Source organism: Neurospora hispaniola, assembly GCF_033458365.1.
Source record: "Neurospora hispaniola strain FGSC 10403 chromosome Unknown B0T23scaffold_1, whole genome shotgun sequence".
Classification (NCBI taxonomy): Eukaryota; Fungi; Ascomycota; class Sordariomycetes; order Sordariales; family Sordariaceae; genus Neurospora; species Neurospora hispaniola.
Window position 1 is genome coordinate 1,474,743 of NW_026944406.1, and position 27,668 is coordinate 1,502,410.

The 27,668-nt window shown below is 52.3% G+C and overlaps 11 protein-coding genes across 11 annotated transcripts; 4 read left to right on the forward strand and 7 right to left on the reverse strand.

Annotated features, from left to right (window-relative positions):
• Window positions 1-116: 116 nt before the first annotated feature.
• B0T23DRAFT_348890 (peptide N-acetyl-beta-D-glucosaminyl asparaginase amidase A-domain-containing protein) lies at window positions 117-3,240 on the forward strand. Its single transcript, XM_062836024.1, has 3 exons — window positions 117-942; window positions 1,017-1,133; window positions 1,264-3,240. The coding sequence occupies exons 1-3, from the start codon at window positions 297-299 to the stop codon at window positions 2,925-2,927; spliced, it is 2,427 nt and encodes an 808-aa protein (XP_062696652.1). The 5' UTR covers window positions 117-296; the 3' UTR covers window positions 2,928-3,240.
• On the reverse strand, window positions 3,197-5,473 carry B0T23DRAFT_369003 (uncharacterized protein). Its single transcript, XM_062836488.1, has 2 exons — window positions 4,607-5,473; window positions 3,197-4,486 (listed from the first exon to the last, which is right to left on the reverse strand). Exons 1-2 carry the CDS (start codon window positions 5,461-5,463, stop codon window positions 3,580-3,582), a joined length of 1,764 nt encoding a protein of 587 aa, XP_062696653.1. The 5' UTR covers window positions 5,464-5,473; the 3' UTR covers window positions 3,197-3,579.
• Window positions 5,474-6,412: 939 nt separating this feature from the next.
• B0T23DRAFT_400715 (FAD dependent oxidoreductase-domain-containing protein) lies at window positions 6,413-8,641 on the reverse strand (the record flags this gene model as incomplete). Its single annotated transcript, XM_062838521.1, has 2 exons — window positions 6,413-8,018; window positions 8,595-8,641. The coding sequence occupies 2 exons, from the start codon at window positions 8,639-8,641 to the stop codon at window positions 6,413-6,415; spliced, it is 1,653 nt and encodes a 550-aa protein (XP_062696654.1).
• A 506-nt stretch (window positions 8,642-9,147) lies between these two features.
• On the reverse strand, window positions 9,148-10,239 carry B0T23DRAFT_391686 (eukaryotic translation initiation factor 2 beta subunit; the record flags this gene model as incomplete). Its single annotated transcript, XM_062837954.1, has 3 exons — window positions 9,148-9,247; window positions 9,306-9,372; window positions 9,483-10,239. 3 exons carry the CDS (start codon window positions 10,237-10,239, stop codon window positions 9,148-9,150), a joined length of 924 nt encoding a protein of 307 aa, XP_062696655.1.
• Window positions 10,240-11,724: 1,485 nt separating this feature from the next.
• Window positions 11,725-12,653, forward strand: B0T23DRAFT_6463 (uncharacterized protein). The gene is made up of 2 exons (XM_062841584.1): window positions 11,725-12,128; window positions 12,232-12,653. Exons 1-2 carry the CDS (start codon window positions 11,888-11,890, stop codon window positions 12,339-12,341), a joined length of 351 nt encoding a protein of 116 aa, XP_062696656.1. The 5' UTR covers window positions 11,725-11,887; the 3' UTR covers window positions 12,342-12,653.
• B0T23DRAFT_6459 (marvel domain-containing protein) lies at window positions 12,654-13,666 on the reverse strand. The gene has a single exon (XM_062841582.1). The coding sequence runs from the start codon at window positions 13,475-13,477 to the stop codon at window positions 12,965-12,967; it is 513 nt and encodes a 170-aa protein (XP_062696657.1). The 5' UTR covers window positions 13,478-13,666; the 3' UTR covers window positions 12,654-12,964.
• Window positions 13,667-15,763: 2,097 nt separating this feature from the next.
• Window positions 15,764-16,173, reverse strand: B0T23DRAFT_6484 (uncharacterized protein). Its single transcript, XM_062841595.1, has one exon. The coding sequence runs from the start codon at window positions 16,030-16,032 to the stop codon at window positions 15,808-15,810; it is 225 nt and encodes a 74-aa protein (XP_062696658.1). The 5' UTR covers window positions 16,033-16,173; the 3' UTR covers window positions 15,764-15,807.
• B0T23DRAFT_6479 (uncharacterized protein) lies at window positions 16,002-18,741 on the reverse strand. Its single transcript, XM_062841590.1, has one exon. The coding sequence runs from the start codon at window positions 18,259-18,261 to the stop codon at window positions 16,315-16,317; it is 1,947 nt and encodes a 648-aa protein (XP_062696659.1). The 5' UTR covers window positions 18,262-18,741; the 3' UTR covers window positions 16,002-16,314.
• A 1,004-nt stretch (window positions 18,742-19,745) lies between these two features.
• On the reverse strand, window positions 19,746-21,991 carry B0T23DRAFT_433986 (BAR domain-containing protein; the record flags this gene model as incomplete). The annotated part of the gene is made up of 3 exons (XM_062840480.1): window positions 19,746-20,332; window positions 20,463-21,804; window positions 21,956-21,991. 3 exons carry the CDS (start codon window positions 21,989-21,991, stop codon window positions 20,214-20,216), a joined length of 1,497 nt encoding a protein of 498 aa, XP_062696660.1. The 3' UTR covers window positions 19,746-20,213.
• Window positions 21,992-23,106: 1,115 nt separating this feature from the next.
• Window positions 23,107-25,564, forward strand: B0T23DRAFT_328786 (cysteine desulfurase mitochondrial precursor). Its single transcript, XM_062835688.1, has 3 exons — window positions 23,107-23,574; window positions 23,647-24,470; window positions 24,663-25,564. The coding sequence occupies exons 1-3, from the start codon at window positions 23,304-23,306 to the stop codon at window positions 25,083-25,085; spliced, it is 1,518 nt and encodes a 505-aa protein (XP_062696661.1). The 5' UTR covers window positions 23,107-23,303; the 3' UTR covers window positions 25,086-25,564.
• Window positions 25,565-26,333: 769 nt separating this feature from the next.
• B0T23DRAFT_391693 (uncharacterized protein) lies at window positions 26,334-27,018 on the forward strand (the record flags this gene model as incomplete). Its single annotated transcript, XM_062837955.1, has 3 exons — window positions 26,334-26,435; window positions 26,499-26,690; window positions 26,764-27,018. The coding sequence occupies 3 exons, from the start codon at window positions 26,334-26,336 to the stop codon at window positions 27,016-27,018; spliced, it is 549 nt and encodes a 182-aa protein (XP_062696662.1).
• Between the last annotated feature and the right edge of the window lie 650 nt (window positions 27,019-27,668).

The following is a 27,668-nucleotide window of genomic DNA, read 5'->3' on the forward strand; positions in this document are numbered from 1 at the left end:
ACACTGCAGCCGCAACTGACAACGGTCGATCATATGCGAGAAGCGCACGGACCAGACACGAGCATCAACACCACCTCATGCACGCAATTTACATGACTTTTCATCCCCTCGCCGATCCGCTCGAAAAGCACACAAGCCAGCCAGGTGTTAGATTGTTCCGTTGCGGTGCCGGCGTCCGGGGTGGTATCGCACCATTGATGTTCCCATTGGCCTGCCACATTCGTCGACGATATCTACAGTCAAGCCAAGCTTCTTTCTAGTTTAAGAAGGTGGTAACACCATCAACCGCTGGTACCATGGCGAACACGGTTAGCGATCAAGGACAGTTCCTCCGTCCTCTTTTATACCCCGGCAACCCCGCCGGTTCGGTCTCAACAGCCCATGGCTTAAGGTCTTCGACATCGGTAGTTCCTCGCAGCGGAACCTACGGCACAATGAACATGGCTTCTCGGGACGTTGAGAAGCGGCCTTTGGTGGTCATGAGGGAAGAACTCATTCCTCGCTCAGTCAAGCAAGCCCGAACACGACGGGTTCTCTTGTCAGTCATGTGGCTCTTTGCTTCACTCTTCGTTACGGGGTTTGTCTTCCATGTCCTTGGTATACCGTCATGCCCGAGATCCGATATCCACGAGCAACTCTCACCGGCAAATGGAACTTATGGCCATCAGGTTGAAGGCCTCCATCCTACCGAACCAGCAACTCTCGACCTTCTCAAATCACAGCAAAAAGCAAGGCAAATTCAGTCATCCGTCACAACTTCGTCTGCTGCCGCGGAGAAAACGGTCCTGAGAAACTTTGAGGTTGCGCCGCCAGTATTGATGCCTTATGGCCCGGCTGATAGCGATGGAACAACACCCATTCCAGCTGGATCAACTCAGGAAGCATGTACTGTGTTGTTGATGCGCCATGACTTTGCTTTCAGCTATGGAGTTCCGTACATCGGTGAGCTGGACGATATCCAAACAGAAGCTCTCCTTTGACCAATTTTCTGACATTGCTGTTTCACCGTAATATAGGAGACTACACGCCACCTAGTTGCAAGTTTAACCGGATTGTGATGAACTTCACCGTTGTCAGTGAGGGGAGACAGTACGACCGCCTGGCATTGATGTACCTTGGTGATACCGAAGTTTGTGAGTGCTTCCTGCCACACCCATGAACAGCATAGCAGAGCCTCTTCTTCATGTAGCACATGGACACCTGAAATTATCACAGTACCGAAACCAAAAAAGAAAAAAAGAAAAAACAGCTAACTCGTATCAGGGAGAACTTCAACCGCCGAACCGGTGGCGCCGCCAGGAATTCGATGGGAATATCTCAAGGACATGACCGAGTACCTTTCCCTCTGGCAACAGAAGCAAAAGATCATTTTTGATCTAGGCAACCTCGTCAACGACAAGTACACCGGCATTTTCAACACCACTCTTACAGCCACTTTCTTCTATAGCGACGTCGCAACCAACGCCGCTCCTCCCAGCGACCTCATTATCCCCATCTCTGCCCGGCAGTCCGCCAACAACGCCGTCAGCCAGTTCACCCTCCCCACTCAAAACGCCACCAACACCATCTCCGACTTTCCACTCAACGCCCGCCGCGCCGTCTTCTCTATCTCCGCCAACGGCCAAGGCAACGAAGAGTTCTGGTGGTCCAATGTCCTTCAAAGCGACACCAACGCCTTCTCCGACACCGTCGGCGAACTCCCCGGCTACTCACCATTCCGCGAGGTCCAAGTCCTCATCGACGGCCAACTAGCCGGCGTCTACTGGCCCTTCCCCGTCATCTTCACCGGCGGCGTTGTTCCCTCCTTGCATCGACCCATCGCCGGCATCGAAGCCTTCGACCTGAAAGAACACGAAATCGACATCACCCCCTGGCTAGCCGTTCTCACCGACGGCAAACCTCACGAATTCACCATCCGCATCGCCGGCATCAACGACACCGCGTCCTCGTCCTCCTCTGGCCACAATGCAGTCCTAACAGACCACGTCAACGAATCGTGGTACGTCACGGGAAAGATCTTCATCTGGACCGACTCCCACTCCCACTCCAACTCCATCGGAAGCAACAACAACAGCAACAATGACAACAAACTCCCCACCATCGACGGTCTCACCCCCCTCATCACTCTCTCCTCCATCCGCGCTCCCCCCTCCTCCTCCAACTCCTCAACCCCAGAATCCATCACCTACACTACATCCGTCAAACGCTCCTTCCGCGTCCACTCCCCCTTGGGAACGTGGACCCAAACCCTCAGCTACACCAACAAAGGTCTCGTCTCAGCACAGGGCTATAATCAATTCAACGACATGCTCATCTCCGGCTCCGAGTCGTCGTCGTCTTCCTCCTCTTCCACTAACGACTATAAAACAAGCTACACCTTTCCATTACTCGCCAACAGCACCTACTCCGTTTCGCCCCAAGGGAACTTGAGCATATCGGGACACTTGATCCAGGGAAAGACGGTTGTCGTCTCTGGGCAGATGACGTTCTCGGATTATGACACGGTGGCGTTCAATGGGAATGGGAAGAGTCCTAGATACAAAGAGTCGAGGCTGGAGACGAAGAAGGAGGGGCAGGCGTGGTATGAGCAGACTGGGGATGGGAAGAATAGTACTGGGTCTGGGGATTCCAAGCAGGTATTTAGGTTTGGGGGCGTGGAAGCCCAAGGGGGAAGAGGGGAAGAGTTGTATTTTAGGGATGTGGAGGCGAGGGCGGGGAGGGTGGTGAGGGATGTGAAGAGGTTGGGCGGGAAGGATGTGGTTGGTGCTGCTGGGTATGGAGAAGTGGGAGCAGCGGTGACAGCGGGAGGAGATGATGATGATGCGGCGGGGGTGTTTGGTGGTGTACCGATGGTTGGTGGTGGTGGTGGTGATGGAGTGAAGAGGGGAGGGGCGATGAGGATGTTTTTGGGGAGGAATAGGTTTTGATAGGTACACGAGTAGCAGTAAGCTTCATAGATAGATGTCAGGCCTAAGCAAAGAAGTTTGATGCAATATGAATGCATGGAACACTAAAAGATTCGGTTCTGGGTCAATGGTTCGTCCAGCATGTGCAGCGGATGACATGCCACTTCCTCACCTCGTTACACCAAGATGGACGGAGTAATAATGAAAAACAAGAAGGAAGAAAAAAAAAAGAGGAAGGAACATACAACACCAGGTGATTCGCCGATCGTCACCGAGCCGACTACTGGCCTGGCGGTCACTGGCTTATCGATCGGAGAGCGGACGGGATCCCGAGTTTTCTCAAGTGCCTATGGTCGTATGTAATCGTAGACGGGGCGGTGTGTCTGTTCGAACGAGGATAGTGTTTATATACGTATGAACTGGGATGTGTGATGAGTCGTGTGGGGATATCGGCTGGCAAATGTAGGTAAATAGGACCGAGTTTGGCTGTCAACGATTTGCAATATGCATTCAGTGGTTTGCTCCAGGCCCGAATAGTCGGGAGTTTCAACGCTCATTGTCTGATTCCCCAAGTCTCCAAGAACTTGAGTAACCATATTGAGACTGACTTATCACCAAACAGCCCCGATTTGTCTATCGCCAACTCTCCCGAGGCAGCCGATCCCATCCGCACTCACGCCTCATCACCACCATATTCATCCCCATACTCATCCACCACCCACACGCAAAACTTCTCCCATTCCACAGCCCACTGCTTCAACCTCTCCGCCTTGGTTCCACTGCCCATACCTGCCTCCCTCACATCCCTCGCCCACTCATCTGCCGTCTGATCCTCAAACGCCGCCCACCTCACACTATTCTCCGCCAACGAGCCCAACCCAGCCAGACCCAGGTTCTCCCACCCCTGTAACGCCTGCCAGAAATCGTGCGTCATTCCCGCCATGTCCTGACCCAGAATTGCCGGATCGTCATTGCACAGGGCACACGGCACGCCCCTGGCCAAGAGCGCGGGAAGCGGGTGCTGCATGATACTGCCCGTCAACCGCAGCACTTCGTTGGAAATCGGACAGCTCTCGATCAACACGCGCTTGTCCTTGACGGCTTTGATCAGCTGCGGGTGCTTATACAGCGAGAAGCCGTGGCCAATCCTCCTTGCTCCCAGGAGCAGGGCGTCAAAGAGGTTGTGGTCGACGGCGTCACCATCTCCAAGTGTTTCTCCGGCGTGAAGGAAGAAGGGGATCTCCACGCCCTCGGCTGCGCACTGCTTTCTGAACCAGAAGAGTTCCGGTAGGAGATCGGTAAGGTGGCGGCCGGCGTCTTCGGGTCCGACAAGGTCGTAGCCGGCGATGAGATGGGGGAAGTTGATCTTGGTGGCGATGCAGTCGTTCATGGACTGGATGATGGTACGGGGCCCAAAGGCGCGGACGGTGGTCCAAATCATCCGGAGGCCCCAGAAGGAGGAACCTTCGGGAGTGGCCTTAAAGGCAGCAACTTCTTCTTCGATGACGTTGAACATGGCGGTGTAGTCGGGCTCGGGGGTGGTGCAGCCTTCGCGGCAGTAGTCGAGTTGCCAGGCAAATCTATGAATGTTAGTCCATGAATACCAAACAGGTTCATGCCGATGAGGCCGCAGATGACGTTTTTTTTCTGGCCACCTCAGAAGCCAGACAGACATGATCAAGGAGAAAGAGGTAACTCACCTAACCTCAACCCAATAAACCCCATCCTCCACCAACTGCTGCAACAACCGTCTTAAAAACCTTCTCCAAATAGGCTCATAATGCAGCATGGACCCAATCACACCGAAGCACCTCATAAACTTCCTCCAAATCTCCGCCGACCCATGTCTCTGCTCAATCGCGTCCGTCTGGCTCAGAATACACCTACTCTTCAACCACTGCAAAAACCCCTTTCTCCCTCCCTCAGGAAACGCGTCCGCAGCTTCCACCAGATTGATAAACGTCCCCGGCTCATATCCTCCCTCCTCACCAGCCCATATGGACTTTGCATCCACTTTCCTCTCCAGTTCCCCCACAAACTTGACCACCACCTCGCCCTCCCTCCTTCTTTCTTCCGTCCCCAGCCCTCCCCTTTCGGGCGTCGCAATCCCCATCCCCTCCGTCTCCAACACCACGCCCAACAGAAAATCAAAGTCCACCATGGCATCACAATGACTATGCAACAACGCCCCCTTGGGCATTTTTCGCACAATCTTCCACAGCTTGGTCGCCTCCATCGTCTCCTTGGCCAGGGTAAACATCATGCCCGGATGAATGATGATGCCGTTATTCTCCTCTTTGCGCGCCAGCTGCTCCTCGAGGTCGGGCGTCCAGATGGCCTTTTGCTCCTCGAGCCGGATGCGGGAGACGATGGAGCAAGCCCGGCGGGCGAGCGGGGAGAGGGATTGGCGGAAGACGTGGTCGGAGCGCTGTTTCTGCTCTTCGGCGATGAGGGCGGCGCGGGCGGCGTGGTACTTTTGCAGGATGGGGTCATTTTGCGTGGGGAGTTCGTGGGCGAGGATGTCGGCCCATTCTTCGTCGGTGATTTGGTTTGTCATGGTGACTGGGATTTTTTTTTTTTTTTTTGGATTCTTGAGGGTTTGTTTACTTTGTATTGTTTTGGTGGTTGAAGAATCTTGGGGTTGGTTGGGTTGGTGATGGATGGATGGTGGTTGTGGGTTGGGTCGGGTAGGGGAAGATGACCCAACTCAATCAGCTTCGTGTGAGAGAAATGGATGAAGGAAGACAGATGGGAAAAGTGAAACAAGCTTCTAAGTCACGATCAGTGAATATCTACTGTGTATGTATCGAAGAGATTACCTATATTCGCATCGATTCATCTGATGTCAGCCACCACATTGAGGGGGACGGTGATGTGAATGAGAGCCCAAGAGGGGAAGGCGGGCGATTGGGTGGTTGCTGCCTGGCAACTACCATACTGCCTGAAAGCATACCGCGAAAGCCAAGCACTAGAACCCGGCAGGCCTGCCCCGCTTCCGGGGCTCCCATGTTCCGCTGATTGCCGCCTTTCGGTGCATCCCGTCGGCATAGGGCTTCTCTCACCCTCTCAGACTTTCAGTAGCCCACCGCAGATCGGAGTTGGGCGTCCGGTTTCGGGTCACGGAGCCCGTCCCCGATTTGGCAGGTGCGTTTGCCGGTCAAGACAAAAACCAGCCGGGGACACCTGGACACTCTAAACAAGGAAGATCACGACAACCTGGAAAGAGCGCTGTGGTGTTTATATCTTGTTCCTCTTTGCGGAGGATTGGAGAACGTTGTGTTTGTAACGAAGCGTCACAAAGTCCGAGGTGGGTCGTTTGGTCTATATCTGCAGTTGCTACGCATCTAATCTCGGGCTTGAGTGAGATCACATCCATCAGCTTCACGTTGTACAAGATGTGTTTGTTGGTCTAAACAGGAAGCACAAGAACAGTTCTGTAGTTTATCTAGGTTCTAACAGTCATATGGACTGGTGTGACTGGTTCACAACATCATCAACTCCCCTCCTCAGGCTCTCCTCTCCGTAGCCGTCAACAACTCAGGCATGGTAGCCGACCATTCAGGTGCCTGATGCTGTTCTTTCAACAACGTCTTCGTGTTCTCCCTCACCCACCTTACTCGCTCCTCGGTCAACGCCATCTCCCGAGGTAACTTGAGCCCGTCATCCGCAAACGGCTTGCCCGTGATCTCCTCCGCAATCATCCGGGCCGCCAACGCCGCCTGCGGCATTCCGTGTCCGGTGTACCCGGCGCACATATACAGATTCTCTCCGCCGCCGAGGCTTTCAGGCACCCGTCCGACCCAAGGATTCGAGTCTCTGCTGAATCCCATGATCCCCGTCCATTGATGTGTGGCCTCGAGTTCTGTAGTCTCATTTCCCTCCTTAGGGGTATCCGTAGGCGTAGAGCCAGTTTTGTCCAGATCCAACGGATATGGTGCCAGGTTTTGCCTCAGATATGTCGCGACTCCTCGCTCGACTTCATCATCCTGCCACACTCCAACCGCCTTGTTCTCCGCATGACTTCTCGCTCCTCCGTAGATTAGCTCTCCTCCGGGCAGAGGTCTCTGCATGAGATACTCATCCCTCGGAAACTGTTCCTCACTGACAAACGCATAACTGTAATCCAACTCGGCCACTTTCCCACTGGCCGCATCCTTCGGTGGCCGCAACGACGCAACCTGGCTCCTCACCGGAACGATCAAGTCCTTCATCTCCGGCAACAAATTACTCGTATACCCGTTCATCGCCAACAACACTCTGTTCGCCTTGATGTTTCCCCTGTTCGTTATCACCGTCCACTTGCCATCACCGAGTTTTTCCAATCCCAAGACCGGTGTGTTCGTCTGCAAGTTGAACCCTTCTTCACCCGTACCCTTCCCAACCGGAAACCTCTCCAACAACCTCTCCAACACCCAAGTCACCAACTTCCAAGGCCACAAACTCGCCGCATGCTTCTGCACCACCGCCCCCTTCGCCCCGGGAACTCTCAAATCCCTCAGCGTCTCTCCTCCCTCTTTCCCCTTTCTCGTCTCATCAACCAAGTCCACCTGCCCCCTCAGTCCCTCCGGCAACTTTTCCACCAACGCTTTCGCCCCCTCCCACACTTCCTCCGTCAAGTACGCATGAACAGTCTTGAGCGTTCTCCAATCCACAGCGCCCGCAATCCCATGCTCCTCCACAAAGGCCTTGAGGAACTGGTAAGTGGCCAGCTCGAATTCGGCAATGGACGGGGTAGAAGCCGAGTAGACAAAAGGCTGGCAGTGTCCGCCGTTGCGGCCGGTGGCGCCAGAGCAGGGTTGTCGGCGCGCTTCGAGCATTAGGATGCCTCCTCCGTTGCTGTTTTCTTCTTTCCCAGCTCCAGCTCCAACCCCAGACCTAACAACAACCTTTGCTCCCCCCGTCTGCTCCAACAGAAACCAAGCCGCAAACGCCCCGGTAATCCCCGACCCGACAATCACCGTATCCGCCGACTGCGGCAAATCAGGTGTAGACCGATAATCCCCAAACTTTTGAGAAACATCGCTGGGTTGGAGCCAGTAGGAGGCGCTGGGATTGGTGGAGGGAAGTCCGGCCTGGCCTGAAGAGGAGGGACCAGGGTTGATGTTGCTGCTGCTGGTTGTGTTCGTGTTCGCTTCTTGTTGGGTCTGTTGGGCGGCTCGGTCGAGGTCGCTGTGGTGGTGGGAAGAAGGGTCGGGGATGTGGTGATCGGCTCCTCTGGGGCCGGTTTCGCGGATGGTCATTTTTGCTTGTACCAGGTGGTTGTGATTGATGGAGGGGAAAACTTGAGTGATGAGTGGAATCGAGCAGGTAAAGTATTCATGAGTCACGTTGCGCGTTGACTTGAAGAGTGTTGACTAATCTATCGAACAGACAGACGAGGTTGAGCCGTTGAGTTGTTGCCTGCGGCCCATCGTCTTATATGGGTTTGTTGATGCAAAATGTGGAGGGGAAAGATTCTCCCGAAGCTAACTATCATGCATGTGCTCGGCATATCATGGATCGATCGCCAAAACATCGGAACGTAGTGTATACGCAATGTATACGCGTCAAGGTGAGATTTCGAACCCCAAGCGGCCGCTTTTTCTCACCAATCGCGGAGTATCAAGGTTTATCATTTTGTTCAACTGCCATTTTGAGTTCCGATAACATAATGTAGTTTATAAAGGTAGGCTGAATGGTTATACATACTGCAAAGAACAGAGAATAATTCCTGTTTGCAAGATCTCAAAATCCATCGCTTCGTAATCCTGCGCTCAGTCAGCCTCCTCCTTCCTCTCCCAGTCTAGCTTGCTGACCATGGTCATGAATGACCTGAGAACTTCTGAATCCCACATCAGTCTAGATACAACCTCGCAGCCCATATTCATATAAATCAGACATACTCAGAAAAAGGGGAAGGCCCTCCTCTTTATAAAACCCCCTATGCAAAGTAAGGATAAGTGTGCCACCATCATCAAAAACCAGAACTTTTTTGTGTACCAATTCTTCATCAAGTATCGTCATATTAACCCGTACCCTACCGCGTAAGGAATTCACCTGATTTTGTAGCACAGACTCTCTCTTCCATTCTCTCTCTCTTTCGTACTGGAGATGAGAATTTGCCGTTCAGAGGGGCCGTGCTACTTCGTAAAAGACCCGTGCCCAACCAGCCATATACAATGCCGTCTTAACTCCGTCCTTGAAGCGTGAAAACATTGAAAAGCAAACTGCAAGGGCCTCGAAACAAGAAAACAAAAACCGCTTAACCCTGCATCTTCTTTCTCTTGCCGACCTGGGCAGAGAAACCGGTCTTGATGGCCTGGACGGACCGCCTGGAACCGCAAGAGTTGCAGGTAATGAAACTGTGACGTGTCAGCATTTTGGGGCTATGGTCGTCGTAAAACAGAGGCCAACACTTACTAAAGACGGTTCTCGCCCTTGGAGAGCTCGGTGTTGGGGGAACGGCACGTCTTGCAGGTAACGTACTCTGTTGAGCATGTTAGCATTTGTAATCAGAGCAAAACGTTGGGTGCTGGTGGCGACATTGTCTACTTGGGCGCAAAACGTCCAAATGACAACATGATCAAAAAGACATACCGATAATGTAGGTACGCAGAACGTTCTCGATCTGCTTCTGCTGGAAACGACCCTTGATGACCAGACGCCTGCTGCCGTCGACGGAACCGCTGGTACCCAATTCGGCGAAAAGGTAAGAAGTAACGTGCTCGTCGGCTCTCTTCATGCGCTTGCAAATCTCGGGAAGGTTGGCGAAGATGGTCTTCTTGTTGCCTTCACGGAGACACTGCGGGGGCGGGATCTTATACGACCGTGTACCGGTAGAGGCGTGGTCGGGGTTCTTTTGCGAGAGAAGGGCGAAGAAACGGGACAGAAGAGCGTTGTAGCTGATGGGCTTGGTCTCGTCGTGGGCCCAAATGCCGGTGCCCTGGTCCATATCGCCCTCCTGCTCGTCCTCCTGGGGGGCGGCCTCCTCGCCCTCCTTGCCCTCGATGTTGAGAGCCTCAAGCTTCTTGGCGAACTCATCATCCTCCTTGACGATCTTCTTCTTCTTCTTTTTCTTCATGGTGAGGTCGATAGCACCGTCGCCCTCGGCAGGGGCGGCCTCATCAGCAGCGGTGTCGGCATCGTCCTCCTTCTTGACCTTCTTCTTCTTCTTCTTCATGAGCGAAAGGTCGAGGCCATCATCGGCAGCGGGGGCGGCAGCAGCAGCAGCATCCTGGGGCTCGGTGGCTTGGGGGGCATCAGTAAAGGCCCCGAGAGCGGCGTGGAGGGGCGGCGTACGAGCAGAGTGGGACTGGGCAGTCTCCTTGATTTCGTCGGCGGGAGAGGCGTCCATGGTGACAGAACCGTCGGGGTTGACAACTAGCTTCTCGTCGGTAAAGGTGACAGACTTGCGCGAGGGGCGTCTTTTGATAGAGGGCGCCTAAAGGGTTAGTATATCGGAGTGGATAAGGCGCTTGTCGTGGGAGTCGCGATAGCGGTCAAGGATTTCGCCGTCGAGTGTGGATAGGAAAGCTCGGAATTTTTTGGGATGATTGGCGGCGTTTTCGCGCTGCAGAGTGCCAGAACTTTATGGTGGATTTTGGGCTGGGGGTGGAGGGAGAGGGTTGGCGCCTCGGAGGGGCAGTACACGTCAGGGGACTTGAGGGCTGGGGCCGGGGATAGGTATAATTGTAGTGTACTGCGTAGTCAAGTACAGTGAGGGGGGTGCAGTGTGGTGGTCAATGGGACTTTTATTCCATTATTTTTGACTAGCCGAGAAGCGTGGCTCGCCCAGGGCTCGAGGTGTCTGCCTCTAGCGTAGTGGTAGGGTCGGGGAGGACGGAGGGTGTGTTGTGTGGGCGTAGAGGTAGTGAGTGTGTACTGAAGCAAGGAGATCCATCCCAGGTACTTACTTCAGAATCCATGCTGGGCCACTTGTGTGTTTGAGAGTGTGGTGGTGTCTGTCTGTGTGTGATTGTCCGTCTTTTTCTTTGTAATCGATGTCTCTTCCGGTGGACTCTTTGATGGTCGCGAAGAGTGGATTTTGTCGATGGATGAGATTAGGTAGACTTTGGGGTCGGGAGAGGTATCGATGCGGGCAGACTGATCTCACCTGCTTTGGTTCTTTCAGTTTCGGACCTGGAATTGTGCTTTGCGGGGACCTAGTTGATGCTTGGGTCCTGGTCAGGTAGCGTAGGCTCAAGGCTGCTGTCGTTTAGTTCTGTCGTTGGGCTGGAGACTGAGCGGAGTTCTTTCTGTACACACGGCTCTGGATGGGGCACCGGCACCACACCTCAGCTGTGTTCACCTCATGACGTTGATTGAAGCGAAACTGTGAGTCAGTCTTCTCAATCACCTGACAAGTGGGGTAAAAAGAGCTCAGACAGCTGTCCGCCACTTGCAACTACAAATCGCCTCTGCTTCTCATTTTCCAGGCCATGCAGCCCTCGCAGCAGCACGGTGCCTTTAACCCGCTCGAGCCGCGGGCCGCACAGTCCGACACCGTTGGGTTGGCACTGTCACTTGCAGTCCGAGTCGCCGCGGTGCTTGGCGGCAGCCATGAGTGGTGTCCAGTCCAGCATAGCTGCACTGCTGCAGTTGGTGCCGTGGCCCGTCATCGGTCACCGACAACAACCAGCTCCATCACGAACCTTGGAAGGCGGGCCGAGTCCGTAGAGGTAATCCATCTCCGTGTATCGCTGTGTTCGGAACCGACAACGAATCTCCCAGCAGCAATCAAGCTCGTCCCACGCGATTCCCACAATATCCTACACGCCAGGCGTTACGCCGATTCGTACAGTGTCTCCATTCCGAACTATCGCAACTTGTCGGAGCTACGATAGCTACTTACTACCATCTTCACCGCGACAACCGACCGTGCGCCGGCGCCGACCACTTGCTCGCCTCATCCAAACCGCACTGACGATAGCGACCTACTCCGACCCGACCAGAGACGCGATACCCTCAGATAGACAAATTCCGCATTCGGGACATCCAAAACCATGTCCACCCCCTCCGATTCTTACGTCCTCCACGACCACTCCCCGTCAACCGACAACGATGATGTCGACTCCCTCCCGTCCATCTCTAGCAGTATCCTAGACTCTGACGACTCCGAGTACGACGACGAATCAGACGCACAAAAGGAATGGGAACAGAGTCTCGAGCAGCTGCAGCTTCTCTTGAACTTGGTGCTAATACCGTTCGCGGGCAAGTTTTTGGGGCGCAAGTTTGCTTATTGGAGTAAGACAAACCAAACCAGATTTTTTTTGGGAAAGACAGCTTGCACTGTGGGAGGAGACAATAACGGCGATGCGGAAAGTCAGTTGCTAACATGGCCCGGCAGGTTGGGGACGGTACATGGAGTGGGCGCACGGGGTCAAGGTCCAATGGTATAACAAGACGCTATTCAACATTGCCGGTTGGATAGGAGCTGCTACGCCAGTATCAGTATGAGGGAGGCAGATAGGCGACCGTGGTAATGAGGTACTCGAGTCAAAGGCGACGGCAGCACAATTCTCGATACCATACGTTTTTCGGTATAATCTGGGATACCAGGGGTGGACATAGTGCTCTTTTGGCGTTACGGTATGGGAACACTAGCATAAAGGGGTATGTTTCGTTCTTGCACAGTTTGCGTTGGTGGTGAAGAATCACAGACATGTGTAGAATGCATGTGGACTGTCATTATACTTGTGGAAGCAAGCGTTGAAGCTCTGCGGATACTGATCATCAGACAATGCCAATTATACCAATTACTATTGCTGACTTTAGGTTCGACTGATACTATATAACATGCAGGTTCTGATCTTCCTTTCCTCGTTCGCCATATTAACCCAAGGCATCACCATGTCATTACACTGATCTAGGTATAATTGTCGAGGGGTTGCGACACCGCACACCCATGATGAAGCGAATAGCCATCCGTCACCATAACTCATCCTTGCTGTCATGGCCCTATTCATACCATCCAAGCACACCACCAAAACTATCCAGGCTCTCCAGCTTTCTTCAACACTCTTCTCGAGCACTTTCTCAAGGTTTCCAACCACCACCACCACTCCATCTCCCCGACCGCCTTAGACGACCACCTGTGACATGGTCGGCCCGCTCCTCACGCTTCCGCCCGTCCTCCTCCAGCTCATAATCGCCAACGTCAACGCCGCCGAAAACGCCGCAAGAAGCAACCACATAAACACCGTTCCCGCCTGAATCTCTCTGCACCTCTTCGCATCATCGGCACTCCCGTACGCGATCCACTTATGTCCATAAGAATCATTCGCGAGATTTCCACAGTTCGGAGTACCCAATTTGGCAGCCAGCACGATGCCGGCAACGACGGTGAAGAGCGTGGCGGCGGCGTCGAAAATGAGCATGACTAGCGGAATGGCGACGCTCTGGAAAAGGGCGGCGACTAGGCCGAAGAGAGCGACTACCCACGAGAGCGCGATGACGAACATGGTGAAGTTGATGGCGGCGCGGGCGGTGGTGGAGGCGTCGACATCGAGGGCGATGACGTTGCCGATGAGGCCGGTGAGGATGATGAGGAAGATGAGCTGGATGAAGCGGAGGATGAGGGGTATTACTTCCATTTTGGCGGTTATTGTTGGTTTGTGCTTTATGGGTGTTTGTTGTTGTTTACGGGTTGTAGGAAGGAAGGTTGGGAGAGTTTGGCAGAGCTCAGCCAGATATCACAAATGATATGTCCGAGCAGCAGAGGAGTTGTGGCGTTTGCAATAAGTTGGTTGTATAAGTTGGAGGTTGATGCCCCGGTGAGGTGTCTCGAATGTTGTAATGTACACGAGCAGTGGAAGATGTCTCTAATACCCTTTTGGATACACAAGTCGCGAAAAGGTTTGATTGCACAAGGTGAGGAATAGTCAGGAAAGAAGCTGATGGGTGGTCAACCGGTTTTATCGGGGAGTGTTGGATTACGGTATTGCATAGCAGTGAGGGAGTGCCGTGCCATTCAACTTTGACCATTGTACCTCATACACAAAGCACCTGTTTCTCTGCCCACCAACTGACGCACGACATTGTACATCCCGTCATATCCGTCAGAGAAAGCGTCTTGACATCGACTGTCACTGCGACTAAGAGCAAGCCGATCGATGGAGGGGCACTCGAGGGACGGCAATTGTCATGGGAATGACATGGGGAAAAGAGCGCCAAGCAATGCGAAGCATCATCGTCAGGGTGGGGCGACCCCGGCCGATGACGATATCACCTAGTGTAGTAGAGGGGCATGATGTGCGAGCTTGGGGTCCTTCTTCCGATTTCTGTCTTGAACCCTTCATAACTGAACCCTTTGACTACGGCTTGTTGGGGACTGATTGGTCCGTTTTCAGTTAGTTTGATGATCGGGATTTACCCCTCCATACCCAAGTTGTCTTCTTTGTTAGTTTCGTCCATCATCATCGCCGTCCCTCAAAATCATGATGGAAACATCGATCCCCGTCGAAGAACCAAAAACAACATTCTGGATTTACTACTCTCACATTCAACTCACCTCGTTTTGCGTGACCCTGCACTCGCTACTACAACCTTCACAACAGCTGCCGCAGTGCCACGCCAACCCCAAAGATACTTCCAGAGAAACCAAGCAGCCTCCTCCGCCATCCCTTCTTCCAAGTAACCAAAAACGCTGCTAGTATTATGTACGCAGTACTAGCCAGTTAGAATACGTGGTGCTCCGATTTCACGGAAACGAACAACCTGAATGATACACTACTTACACAGGCAACGTCCACGCCACCCCGAGCCATCCGCGTATCGTATCGGGAATCCGGACACTGCCCACGTCCGGTACTGTACATCGTACTTGTGTTAAGTAGGTGTACGTACACTTCAGCTCATCAAGTGTGGCTGCTTGCTTGCTCATTACCGCGCTGCCGCGTTTCAGGACTTCGATGTCGTCGTCGATGAGTCGTCGTCGTCGTCGTCTCCGTCTCTCCTTCAATACATGGATGGGCTCTTCCGTCAGAATTACACCGGTCGCTCAACACCATGATCGATACTATCATCAGTTAGTGTTAGTTCCTTGTCGATCTCCTGATGAATGATATTCCACCATAATCACAGTAAACTTTTTTTGTTTTCTAACCACCGTAGCCATATTTTCATACACCTCCCCACCAATATAACTTGTCAAGTACCGTGCTGTTTTGAAAGTAGCAGAGAACCGTAACTTTCTCCCACACAGAAAATAGTTAGTATAGAACCTATCTAACCCCTGTTTCTTGTAAGTCTAACGTACCAAGCTAGTAACATATCATATCTACCTCTACAGAGGTGTACATACTCCTCCCAAATTCCATTTCCCTTTCTTCTACCCTCGGTCCCGTCTCCTCTACCCTCATGCCTTTTTTTTCCTGGAATCTTCGTCATGCCCTTTCTCTTAACCTTCGTCATCCCTTTCTTCTTAACCTTCGTCATGCCCTTCTTCTCAACCTTTGTCATGTCGTCAATCTTTGCAGTGTATGACCAGGATACAAACCGCCTATCATCTTGAATTGAACAAGTTAGATCCAACAAGCCTGAACCCTTTGTGGACTTTTGTGCGTCGTGTAGCCCCCCCGATCGGTAGCATTCCGTCCGCGCGGAGGATGGAAGGATGGGGGAGGGACACGGCGCAACGGGAAAGAGGCGCCAACTCTTTCGCCAATGAATATCATGGAATGATGTCGGGCGCATTAAAACATGCTGTATAACTCGACGTTTCATATGTACACCTGAACCGGACTTGTCTGAGCTGCTATATATTGAAAATCAACGAGGTTGGTGAGAGAAAGGGAAAAGGTTGGTAATTCCAGTCTTCCAACATGTTGAAGGTTACTCTAAGATGATAGCCGGCAATGTATAATATTAACATTCTTAAGACATACAGTGGTTGATATATCTGCTCTCTTTCCAACAGAGTCCATTAATGCACTCGATATTCCGACATCTGATCAGTTCCATGACAAGTGGATGCGTACCAATCTTCTTGATTCATATGTCTATCACAATGATCATCTAGAAGAAAAGGTAACGGCAATATCGATGACGATAATCGACAGTCTTTCGCAGAACAAACCCAAAGACGAAAAAAGGCAAAGCTTGCGCAAAACGACCAACACCAATATGATGGTCTTTCAATCATAACCATACCCGCATGTATCACAGAATCTCCCCAGACACCTTTAGCTCAATAACAACCGCCGACCATAACTATAGCGAGGTTAACCTATAAATCGATGCTCCGCATCGTCTTGATAACCATAAACTGTGATGACAAGTCCCTAAATCCGACGCCAGTAAGAATGTCAGCATGAGAGAAGAGATCCTCAGTCTCTTCTTCTCCATGGTATACATATGAGAGGAATTAAGAACCGCAGCAATTTTGTTTATCCCCACTCGCTCCCAATACCAATATGTGCTTTCTTCCACATCATACCTTCACTCCTTCCTTAACCTCTTCCGTTTTCTCAGCTGTCTTGTCAGTCGTCTTCTCAGTTATTTTCTCAGCCATTACCTTGTCCTCTGTCGCTTTTTCGGCTTCTTTCTCAACCGCCTGTTCGTCTTCCATCTTCTTTTCAGAGTCCTCCTTGTCATCCTTCGTCTCAGAGCTCCCCATGACCCTCTCGATGATCTTGGCTTTGAACTCTTCCACCACCGAGTTCTGCTTCGACTTCTTCTCCGCCGCACGGCGAGCTTCAGCCGCTCCCACCACAGCCTTGGCCTTTTCAGCAATCGCTTTCCATGCAAGCGAGATGCCCGGTTCCTCAAGCTTGGGAGCCTCGGCTTGGTATTGATGCTGACGCACCACGCGATTCGCCTGTCGGATCTTGCACTTGATGTGGTATCCGGGCTCATTGGCCTTGCGCCATTCCAAATACTCCTCGTACTGTTGTTGCTTGATCGGATCCGGAACCCGAGGCTTCGTTGTGACGGGAAAATAAGGGCGGTCAACCTTAGATCCTGGCTGAGCTTGTTGACCTGCGCCTGTCAGTGGAATCGACGGTTGTACTGGCGGCATTGCTGGCACTGCGGCCTGAGGGTACATCGATCCTAAGCCGCTGATAGGAGCCGACGCAAAGGGTGGAATGGGCGGCCGCATTGAAGGTAGGAAAGTTCCAGTCCCCAAAGTTGCTGCCATATCCGGAGATTGCATGTTGAACTGTGGAACTGCCATCGATGGGGCGGTAAGTGGTGGAAATGTCCCAAAGTTGCCCAACCCTGGTCCTCCAATCCATGGAGTAGGGGAGAATGACAGAGCTGCATTGGGTTTCTGTGGCTGTAAGCTCAAGCTGGGATGGGTAAGAGCCATGGAATTGACATCGGACAGAGCGGGATTATAAAAATGTTGGATAGGAGGAAGGCAAGGTTGCTGGGTGGGCGAAACCTGAGAGGCTTTTCGTTGTTTGGCCTTCATACCAGACTTGACCGGACTTGGCTGTTGAACCTGCAACATATCAACTGCAATGCCTATGTCCTGCCTCGTCTGAGCAGTTTGTAGCCTATCCAACGAGGGGAGAGCCCCGGCCACAGCCACATCAGGAGTTGGGTTGAAAAGAAGCGATGTAAGTGGGCCACGAGATAGCTTCTTGGGAGAGAGCACTGGCAGATGTACACTATCAGTCGAAATTCTGAACTCAGCTGCTGCAGGGTTTAGTTTCTTGGTTGCGCTTTGGGCCTCCAAACTTCTTTTGGTGGCCGCAGCGGGATCGTCTTGGAAATCCCTAGAGCTCTCCGACGTTGAGTAATGTACGATGCACGATGGGTTACTACCGCTGGCGTACCCAGAGTCGCTGAATTTGCCCTTCCTTTCAGGGTGCGGCTCGGTGACTTGGTTCAGTTGGGTATTTTCGAACACTGCACCATCCTTCAGTTTGGCAGACAAAATGGCGGGATCAGCAGGTTGTAACTTGGTGCTTGGTACCCTGGGCTTTACCAAGGATGGAGTTGGCAGGCGCTTTTGGAGACGGTTGATCATGTTGCGAAAGCGTTCCTCCTCGTCATCTCGAGGCTTTGTTTCCGAACGTTCAGACGCGCCCGTACTGTCTTTGAGATCCTGGGGTCTATTGCTAGACAGGGACGCATCGTATGGGCAATTCTCGGGCTTTCTAGAAGGGGCATCTGATGTGGGGAGTTCCCGAATAGTGTTTAGCAAAGCCTGGATATCGTCCGGGAGCTCGCGGTTGATAGTCAACCAGTCGGAGGAAATTTTGCCGCTGAGGATTCTGGGATCTAGGACGCGTTTGAGTTCTCCAAAGGTAGGGGAGCTGGATGAATCATTGGAGTTGTCGCTTTTGAAGCACCTAGGGCGGATGTCAAAAGTGAATCGGTTAGGTAATGGTATGTTTTCGCCGTTGACGTTCATGAGCATTGGCTTCATGTCTTCAATACAAACCACTATTGGTTTCTGAGCCGAGTCAAGTGAATGTTCAGAAGTGCCTGTAGAGTGCACCCTTGATTGGTTTGAGACTGAGCGATCTCCTGGTGCTGATGAAACCACTTCCTAAGCAGTTTGGCCGTCGTTCGGGCGGTAGAACCCAGGTTCGCGAGGCATTTCCATGGAGTGCTCTGTAGCGCTCGACCGTTGAGCAATCTTTTTACGGAGGTTCCCCTTGTTGGACATTCCAGGGGCAGACGCATACTTGCGCCAGTCATCGGATGCAAGTGCTTTTCCTTTTCCATCAAAACCGACTGGATCCCCCACAGTAGTCTTGACTTTCAACGCAGGGACTCTAGAGCGGCTAAAGTTCCTGCTACTGGCAATGTGATTGGTTACGGCAGCCATATTGTCTGACTGACGTTCCACGGATGTCGCTTGATGTGGGTGTTTTCGGTTCTTCAGGGGCCTAGAGAGTTCTTCCTGGTCTGAGATGTGTTAGTCAATTGCATGCTCATGAAGTGTTCACGCAATGGAGATCGAGCTCGGAGTCATCACGTTGATACTTTGTGAAGAAACTAGAAAAAGAAAAAAAAAACTCACGGCCAAGACCAGGAGAGCAGCAGTATCACGTTGGTGTCGTGGACTGGAAAGACAAACCCGGTGTTTGTCTTTAAGCCAAATCTGTGTATTCGTTGATCAATGTTAACGGACTCGGATGTGAATGGGCCCGTCTGTTCCGCGGGGACGATTGAGAGAAGAGTCGGCGACAGAAAAGGCCAGGCAAATCCAACGCAAATTGATGGGACTGATTCGGATAGGCTGTCGAGAGTGAACCTGCGGAAGGGGATTGGTATCCGGGGGTGTTTTCTTTCTTTTAGTGCAAGATTTCCTTCGTTCCAAAAAAAACGCTTGAAGTGTATCAACACGGTGAAAGAGGCCAAAGGAGAAGAGATGACATAATACTGCGAACCGCAAGACAAATAGAGAGACGATACCCAAAAAATGGCGGTCAAAAGATTGCCTGGAGTCTGCGAGTTACGCTACGCTTGGTGGTAGTGGTGGTGGTTGTGAGAAGAGGAAGAAGAGTTTGTGTGCAAGTGAGAAGAGGGGGATTAAAAGCCCATAGATCTGGGTCTGCCCGGCATACCGGAGATTGTCACTTCCTGTCTCGCTTCACAGTCACGGAGGGACTCATGGAGAATTGGAGGGAGGAGCATACAGCTGGGTTGCTTGGCGCATCATTGGAAACTTCTGTTAGCCTTATACTTATACAGCGAGGCAGGTGCATGTCTCTCACTTGAAGCTAAAGCGGAGGACCTCGCTATCCACCGAAGCATTGCATCTTAGCTGGAGGCCGTCGTTCAACATCGGTATTTCCAAAAAGGACCCTCCAGTACACTTGCCATGGCTTTCAGTGATACCTACCTGTAGATGAGTAGCAGAGATGATACACATCTTCTTGCCTCCCAAAAGACCTGAATCCTTGGAGTCGAGCCAGGAGGTGAAGCCAAGCCAGGTGTTCTTGACAAGGCAAGCGGTCGTTGGTGACACTGGATTCAAGCTGAGCTGCGTGGTCGTTGCGTTAACAAGATTAGAAATTAGCTTCACCTAAGGAAGCTGGATGCGCGGGCAAGTACCTAACCTAAAGGGAACAAACCACGACGGCGATCATGGCAAAACGCATCTAATCCAAACTTCCAGGTGTGACCCAATGCACTGTGACCTTTTCACTCCGGTGCTTCCTTCGCTTCAAAACAATACACCCGCCATTTCCCTAGACGCAAACACCCAAGATCCCCTCGCTCCTTGCTCCTCGCATTGTCCTCCTTCACGACGGAGTTTTCTCCTGCCTGACTATTCCCAACAGAGTCACTTGCCGCATATGATTACATCCGTATAGGATCATCAAGGCCCTGCGACAGGACTTCACGGCGTGGTACGATGCAGACGAACTAGAAAGAATCCGTGTTGTGGTTGCAAATAACTCCTGACCATGAACGGGTCCACAAAAAGGGGTATAGGTTGAAGTCATGCTGAGAAGTGAAGCGTGCTGAAAGCGACTCTTTGATAACTACATTTACAAGTTGCCTTGTATCCTCTAGCCGTTTAACTGGACATAGTTTCCTAGCAAAAGACCGTTATGTCAGAACATGTGCAGCTCGCAACAAAAAAAGCACCCTAAGAAAAAGTACAGTACGTACCTGGGAATTGACCCTGCTTTCCATGCAACTTTCCAATCCACCACTCATTCTCGTTCGCAGTCCTCGTTACTATCTCAATCACATCACCGGCACGGAAGCTCAGATCGCCCTCCGCCTGCGCCGAGTAGTCGTAAAGCGCTGTGACGGTCTCTACTTTGGGTGCCGCCGCCATGAGGGCCTTGGGCTTGGGCTTCGGCGGTGGGGGCTTGGCCTTTGCAGCCGCCGCCATGGACAACGACGAGGGTTTCGGGCTGGCAACTGGAGCGGCATAAGAGGCGGGCGTGGCATGTAGCGTGCTCGGCTTCACCGAATACGGTGGCGGCGCATGCGCTTCTACTGTTTCCGCCTGGGTTTCCCAAGGTCGCGGTGCTGTGACGGCAGGAGCTGCTTGTTGCTGTTCCCAGGGCCGTGGGGCTGTGACTGAGGGAGCAGCCTCAGGCGGACCGGTGGAAGTGGTCGTGGAGGAGCCAGCTGTAAGTAGACCTGCTGGCTTGTTTCCTTCGAGAGCACCTGGACGTTGGTACTTGGGCGGTCGCTTCATACCCGTGGTCTTGAACTTGACAATGGAGAGAGCCTCAGCCCGCTCCTGGACGTCACCACGCTTCGCGTAAAAGGCCTCCTCAATGTCCAGGGTCAGGTCAAAGTAGCCAATGTCGCAGTGCTGCATCTTCTCGTGCAGGGTGTAGAAGATGTTGAGCTGCATGTAGTAGAAGGACTGGAAAAGCGGCTGAATGAACTGGCGTTCGAGGGCAAACAGCTTGGGTAGCTCGTCCTTAAGCAGATCGTTGAAGTAGTTGTACTCTTGCGTGGCCTGCTCAACTTCGTTCTCAGCCTTCCACATGGCCTTCTCGTCCTTTGCCGACCGGTCTTTCTTATCCTGGAGCTTCTTGAGGGTGGCGCGGTGTCTGTCGTAGTCCAGCTTCTTGTGCTCGCGCTTCACGGCCGTTTTGCGAATGACCTTGATCACATCGAGGAGCTCATTCGCTGGCCGAATAACCCTAGCCTCGATCATTTCCAACTCTGGCGCCAGTGTTTCCTGCAGGTCCTTGACAACGGCCTCGTACTCCTCGCAGGCGGCAATACCCTCATAGTTTCCATGGGGAACGAGCGAATCGGGATCGGACATGCGGCCGCTGATGGGCTTGTAGATTTCGGTCATTGCCTTTGAGAACTCGATTTGGTGTTGCAGCATGCCATTGATGGCCTCAAAGTACTTTTTGCTTTCATCGTGAAGGCGTTTGGTCTCGGTTTCGAGCTCCTGGAATCTGCGCTCCGAGTCGATGTAGACAGGGTCTTTGGTATGCTCGCCGAGGTTAAACTTTTGCTTGAATTGTTGTGGTGCCTAGTTTCTGTCGTGTTAGTGCCCAACCCGAGTGATTCGGCGCTATTTCTGCCATAGACGGAGGACTCGACGGGAAGGGCGGAAGTGATGATGACGCTGTAACCGAAACTAGGGGAGGTGAGATCAAATAGGTATGCGGGGCAGAACCTACGCGGACCACGCTTTTTTGGAAGCCCCTGAAGCTCATATTCTGCTACGAAGCCGTATGATGTCTGATGTGTATTCGATGGTTGTATGGAGATGCGCAAAGCGGGTTGCTGTTCGAAGAGGTTGAAGGCAATCGGTGGTCGAGTTGCACCTGACTGCCCTCTTCAAGTCGGATCCGGATACGATGGTGATGACGCTGGGGGTGGGCAGGGGGGCGGTGCAGGTTGTTTGGCTGGTGGACGAAGTCTTGGCTGAGCGAAGCTTGCGACGGTTTGCGTGGCGCTGCTATTTGATGAATGTTGGGCACGCCGCACACAGTGACCTCGTTCCAAGATGTAGTGTAAGAAGTCTTTTTGTCTAGGCGTCTTGTGATTTCGGTTTGTTCTTGAATCCCGTCGGTCGGACCCTTGTCAGCAGTTCCGTTCCAGGTCCGACAAACTTTCTAGGGGAGGATTCGTTCTTCAACGGTGAGAGGTAAAGTAGCTAGCTGTCCTAGAGGTAAGATGCTACTAAATAGTTTAGCAGTGTAAATGGAATTCAAGTAGGTTGTCGGCGGGTATATGGCATGTCACTGATGGTTCAAGTTATAGTCCAACGCAGACATCCAATGCGAATGGAAACAGAATAGGTACCGAGGAGGTAAATACCGTCATCGGTTGTTCTGCTTTTGGCCGATGAGACCCCGGAAAAGAACGAATTGGAACGACGGGGTAGACCGACTGCCCTGGGTCTGGGGCCCGCTGTAGTGTAGCTTTCATCCCAGTGGACATGCCGATTGAGAGAACAAATGCCTGGTCAGTGCACTTCCTCTCTGTGCACTGATGGATCAGATGCGTCCGCGGAGTCCGTTCACAAGTGGATATTTCACACTGTATTTGTCAAGATCCATCTGCACATCGAGCATTGCATTCAGTTTCGTTCCGTCATGCCCGGCCCGTTCTCTGACATTTTGGAGCAGCGTCATTTTCGCCGTTACGTACATACATACGCGCTTGTCCGAGAAAGAAACAGGTGGGGCCATTTGATGGCAGGATCACCAATCAAAGTGCCAAACCTTGTTAGTTATCGCCCCTCATTGGCACATTCTTTTATCACCGACCCCTCCGAGGCCAAGTCCGCGTGCGGATGCCGTTTGTTTCGATTTGTTCTTTTCTGTATGGCGGAAAGTCCACTCCGACTGCCGAAGAGCGGGAGGCGGCAGCTCCATCTGAATTTCTGTGTTTTGAGCCGCCCCGCCCGCTGCCTCCATCTTTTTGTAGGTTTGGTTACAAAACGAACTTTTTCCCTCTCCTCCGCCATCATCCTCACCACCATATTCTCTTTTCCTCTCCTTTTTTCTTCTTCTTTTTACCATGTCCACCATTGCGCCGTCCGTCTTGCGACAGGCATCGCGCTTGGCCGCGGCCGCTCCTCTCCGCAGCGCGCGTGTGCTGTCGCGGGCGACCACTGCGGCTGCTGTCAAGACTGCTTCTGCTTCCAGGAGCTATGTGACCGAGACCAAGAGGAACAACGCCGACGTGCAGGCCGAGCATGCTATCAAGCTGGATCACAGGGAGATGGAGAAGCAGGGCCTCGCCATCAGCGCGCAAAATGGCTCGAGCCAACACGTCAGCCCCATGGCTGGTAAGCATCACTATCACCACCCACCTCTTCGGAGACATATTGCGCAGTCATCATCGTTGCTGACTCGACTAGATGTTCTCAGCAATGCTACCGTGATGGACGAGGGACAGCGTCCCATCTACCTGGACATGCAGGCCACAACCCCCATCGACCCCAGAGTGCTCGATGCCATGATGCCCTACTTCACCAACGTCTATGGCAACCCCCACTCGAGGACACATGCCTACGGCTGGGAGACAGACAAGGCCGTTGAAGAGGCGAGGAAACACATTGCTGATCTGATTGGCGCTGACCCCAAGGAAATCATCTTCACCAGCGGTGCCACCGAAAGCAACAACATGAGCATCAAGGGCGTCGCCAGGTTCTTTGGCCGGTCCGGCAAGAAGAAGCACATCATCACCAGCCAGACAGAACACAAGTGTGTCCTCGACAGCTGCAGGCATCTCCAGGACGAGGGTTTCGAAGTGACCTATCTCCCAGTGAAGAGCAGCGGCCTGATCGACATGGCGGAGCTGGAGGCTGCCATCCGTCCCGACACCGCCATCGTCAGTATCATGGCTGTCAACAACGAGATTGGTGTCATCCAACCCCTCGAGGAAATCGGCAAGCTTTGCCGGTCCAAGAAGATCTTTTTCCACACCGACGCTGCCCAGGCTGTTGGCAAGATCCCCGTTGACGTTAACGCCATGAACATTGACTTGATGTCCATTTCCTCCCACAAGATTTACGGCCCCAAGGGCATTGGTGCATGCTACGTCCGTCGTCGGCCAAGAGTCAGACTGGACCCCATCATCAGCGGTGGTGGTCAGGAGAGAGGTCTTCGCAGCGGCACGCTGGCTCCTCCGCTCGTTGTCGGCTTCGGAGAGGCGTGCCGCATCGCCAAGGAAGAAATGCCGGTATGTTGCAGTCTCTTTCTTTTTCTTCCTTTGCCCCTTATATGATGAGTCGCTTTACACATGCATGGCTTTCTGAAGTCCCGTGACAAGGACTCCTTGTTGATAGACAGCAACTTCTCTGATCATGATTCTTTCATATCCCACATTTAATGCATCGTCTCGTTCAAGGATGGGCGCTAACTGTTACAACAGTACGACTCCAAGCGTATCAAGCACCTTTCCGACCGTCTTCTTAACGGTCTGCTCTCCATGGAGCACACTAGCCAGAACGGTGATGCCAACCACTTCTACCCCGGCTGCGTGAACGTTTCTTTCGCCTATGTCGAGGGTGAGTCCCTCTTGATGGCCTTGAAGGATATTGCACTTTCTTCTGGCAGTGCTTGCACTTCGGCTTCTCTGGAGCCTAGTTACGTTCTCCGTGCTTTGGGTAACAGTGATGAGAGCGCCCACTCCAGTATCCGTTTCGGTATCGGCCGGTTCACTACCGAGCAGGAGATCGACTACGTGCTCAAGGCCGTAACGGAGCGTGTGGGCTTTCTCCGTGAGCTTTCTCCTCTGTGGGAGCTCGTCCAGGAGGGTATCGACCTGAACACGATCCAGTGGAGTCAGCACTGAGAGGTGACATGATGTGGTTGATGTGCGGTATTTTAACACGGTTTATAAACTGGGCGGAGTTTCTATTGCATTTTTATATCTCCCGCTGCGCTGCCTTTTCACAAACACTACAGGCCGCTCGGGTTGTTTATACGGCCAACTTTACGAATTGTCGAGGCTCCCGCAAGGACGGAAGCAAGGGGCAAAACATGACCCATTGTATACTATCATGTATGTAAGCGATATTTGCGGATGACCTTTGTTTTGATGAGCAAGAGAATGATACCATAGGGCTGGGAGGCGGCGCTCGGAGGTGTCAGTAGAACAATTCATCATATAATGGATACACATAATTCCCCAGCACTGTGGCTGACGAACGTCTTTTTTTCCATTTGACTTTGGATGTGTGTAGATCGTGTCCATTTTGTGGCTGTTCTGAACCCCCCAACCCGATAGTTCTGCTGAACAACTCTACAAAGGGCGTATACAATGTGGCCAGCTACCGAGGTCGAAGGCCAGACAATGAATGTGTACATAGTAGTGTACATAGTAGTGTATGTGCTCAGAAACCAAGGGATCAAGGGTTCCATCTAAAAACTGCCTTGGTGTTGAGGGGCTTAGCTCGGCTCGTTGGTGGCTGCGACGACTTATGATGTCACAGTCTCGTTTGGGATGGTGGGATGAACTGACGAACGAACCCCTGTTGGCAGTCTTTAACCTATGACATCATAGTTTCTGGTGTGCTTTGTGAGACTACAAACGACATCTTCACAGGCACACACACTATGGTAAGGCCATCCAATGGACATTGCTGCCACATGCAATCAATGACTTGGTTGCTGGAAGCTACGAGCTGGAACAAACAAGAAAGACCATGACTGGACCAATTAGAGTAAGAAACGGATTAGACATTTCGGAAGTGATGAACTGACACAAGGCTCACATGGCCATTTTCAGGCCTCTCCAATCCGTCATTGCCTCCAACCCCGGGCCAAGATTTCGGTAGGACCCTGAATTTTCATGGACGGGAAGCTCTATTCTGGTCATCTGATCTTGCTTTTGTTTGTATTCATGCGGGTTGTGTTGGGCCTTGTGCAAGTCGAGCTTGGGATATATAAAGAAAAGATATCCTGCCCCTTAAGACAATTTTTTGATTACCATTTTCACGATACAATCCATCACACAATCAACCACAACTACTCTCCAACAACAACTTCGATTGAACCGATCCATCGCCACGTAAACCTAAACATACCACAACCACCCAACATGTCTACCGAGAACAACTCCACCCTCAAGTCCTACATCGACTCCGCCACCGGCGCTGTCCAGAACGCCGTTGGTAATATCATGGGCAACCGCGGCGATCAGGTACGCTTGTATTCCTTCGGTTCACACTCACCTCTTTCCCATAACTAACACTCAAGACTACAGGCCGAAGGTCAACTGAAGCAGGAAAAGGCTCACGCCGAGCACGCGGCCTCGCACGATACCGCTAAGCTCCCCGGCTTCACGGCCACCTCTGACGGTGCCGTCGCCGCCGATCACCCTGACCGCGCGTCCGGTTCTTGGAAGCAGACCGCCGGTGCGGCCAAGGAGTTTATCGGTGGAGCTGTCGGCTCTGAGGTATGTCTATTTGCTACTTCCATTCTTTCACCCTTTCGTCTTCCACAAACAGCTCGCTAATCAATTATCACAGGAGCTCAAGCAAGCCGGCCGCCAACAAAACCGCGAAGGCCAAGAGCAGGAAGCCCGCGGCCAGGTCAAGGACCTCGGCGAGGGCACCAAGGATCGTTTTACCGGCCAGCTCGGCAATGCTGCTGCCGCGCTCGTCGGCGACCGCGAGAAGCAGGCCGAATACCAGACTCAGCATGATGTTGGCAAGGCCCAGCAGCGTGGTGCGGAACATGATATCCAGAAGGAGGCTGAGGCGCAGAAGAACGCTGATCTCTAAATGATCGAGGAAAGACTCCGTCTTGAAAGGAAGGAAGACGAGGATGAGGATGGATTGAAGATTATACCCCCCCATTTTACCTATTGACGAATTCATGACCACGCAACGACTTTAGTTTCGGATAATAAACTGTTATTCCGAACAACATTTTTGAGCATGATTGACACAAGTGAAGATATCGTGATGTTTACTGATATGTCGATGTCGAAACTTTAGTTATGATTTGGCGAATATGGAATGGCATTTGGACTCACCATTCCAGAGACATGGTGTTCGTCTCGATGACTTGGATCAAAACGATTCGAGCAGGCCTCAACTTATGGTTTTGACATGTGCGGGCTGCCGTGTACAGTGTTGCGGAAACGGGCCTATGTTGAAGCTCACTGCAGGATCGAGACTTAAATTGCTTGCGTGAGTACTTCCCCTGCGGCGATCCATATTTCCAAAATTCACTTTTTGTAGGGGTAACACCAAAAGTTTGAGGTCGTCGTCCGCCCCAAACAGGAAGTTTGAGGAAGAGAACTGAAGTTGAAACCTCGAAGCAGAAGAGGGCCGGGATGATAGGACGAGATGATAAGCTGATAGAGACGGGATGAGCGGGCAGTTGCAGGGGGCGGCGGGCACTGCAACAAGGCAACAGCAAGCCTCCT

What these genes read in the sequence shown, in the direction of transcription:
- B0T23DRAFT_6484 (XM_062841595.1), bottom strand. Translation starts at nt 16,032, where the DNA reads ATGGTTATGATTGAAAGACCATCATATTGGTGTTGGTCGTTTTGCGCA.
- B0T23DRAFT_348890 (XM_062836024.1), top strand. Translation starts at nt 297, where the DNA reads ATGGCGAACACGGTTAGCGATCAAGGACAGTTCCTCCGTCCTCTTTTA. An exon ending in CTATGGAGTTCCGTACATCG is followed by an intron (nt 943 to 1,016) that starts GTGAGCTGGACG and finishes ACCGTAATATAG; the next exon opens with GAGACTACACGCCACCTAGT. An exon ending in CCTTGGTGATACCGAAGTTT is followed by an intron (nt 1,134 to 1,263) that starts GTGAGTGCTTCC and finishes AACTCGTATCAG; the next exon opens with GGAGAACTTCAACCGCCGAA.
- B0T23DRAFT_6463 (XM_062841584.1), top strand. Translation starts at nt 11,888, where the DNA reads ATGTCCACCCCCTCCGATTCTTACGTCCTCCACGACCACTCCCCGTCA. An exon ending in GCGCAAGTTTGCTTATTGGA is followed by an intron (nt 12,129 to 12,231) that starts GTAAGACAAACC and finishes ATGGCCCGGCAG; the next exon opens with GTTGGGGACGGTACATGGAG.
- B0T23DRAFT_328786 (XM_062835688.1), top strand. Translation starts at nt 23,304, where the DNA reads ATGTCCACCATTGCGCCGTCCGTCTTGCGACAGGCATCGCGCTTGGCC. An exon ending in ACACGTCAGCCCCATGGCTG is followed by an intron (nt 23,575 to 23,646) that starts GTAAGCATCACT and finishes TGACTCGACTAG; the next exon opens with ATGTTCTCAGCAATGCTACC. An exon ending in TCGCCAAGGAAGAAATGCCG is followed by an intron (nt 24,471 to 24,662) that starts GTATGTTGCAGT and finishes CTGTTACAACAG; the next exon opens with TACGACTCCAAGCGTATCAA.
- B0T23DRAFT_6459 (XM_062841582.1), bottom strand. Translation starts at nt 13,477, where the DNA reads ATGGAAGTAATACCCCTCATCCTCCGCTTCATCCAGCTCATCTTCCTC.
- B0T23DRAFT_6479 (XM_062841590.1), bottom strand. Translation starts at nt 18,261, where the DNA reads ATGAAGCCAATGCTCATGAACGTCAACGGCGAAAACATACCATTACCT.
- B0T23DRAFT_369003 (XM_062836488.1), bottom strand. Translation starts at nt 5,463, where the DNA reads ATGACAAACCAAATCACCGACGAAGAATGGGCCGACATCCTCGCCCAC. An exon ending in GTTTATTGGGTTGAGGTTAG is followed by an intron (nt 4,487 to 4,606) that starts GTGAGTTACCTC and finishes TAACATTCATAG; the next exon opens with ATTTGCCTGGCAACTCGACT.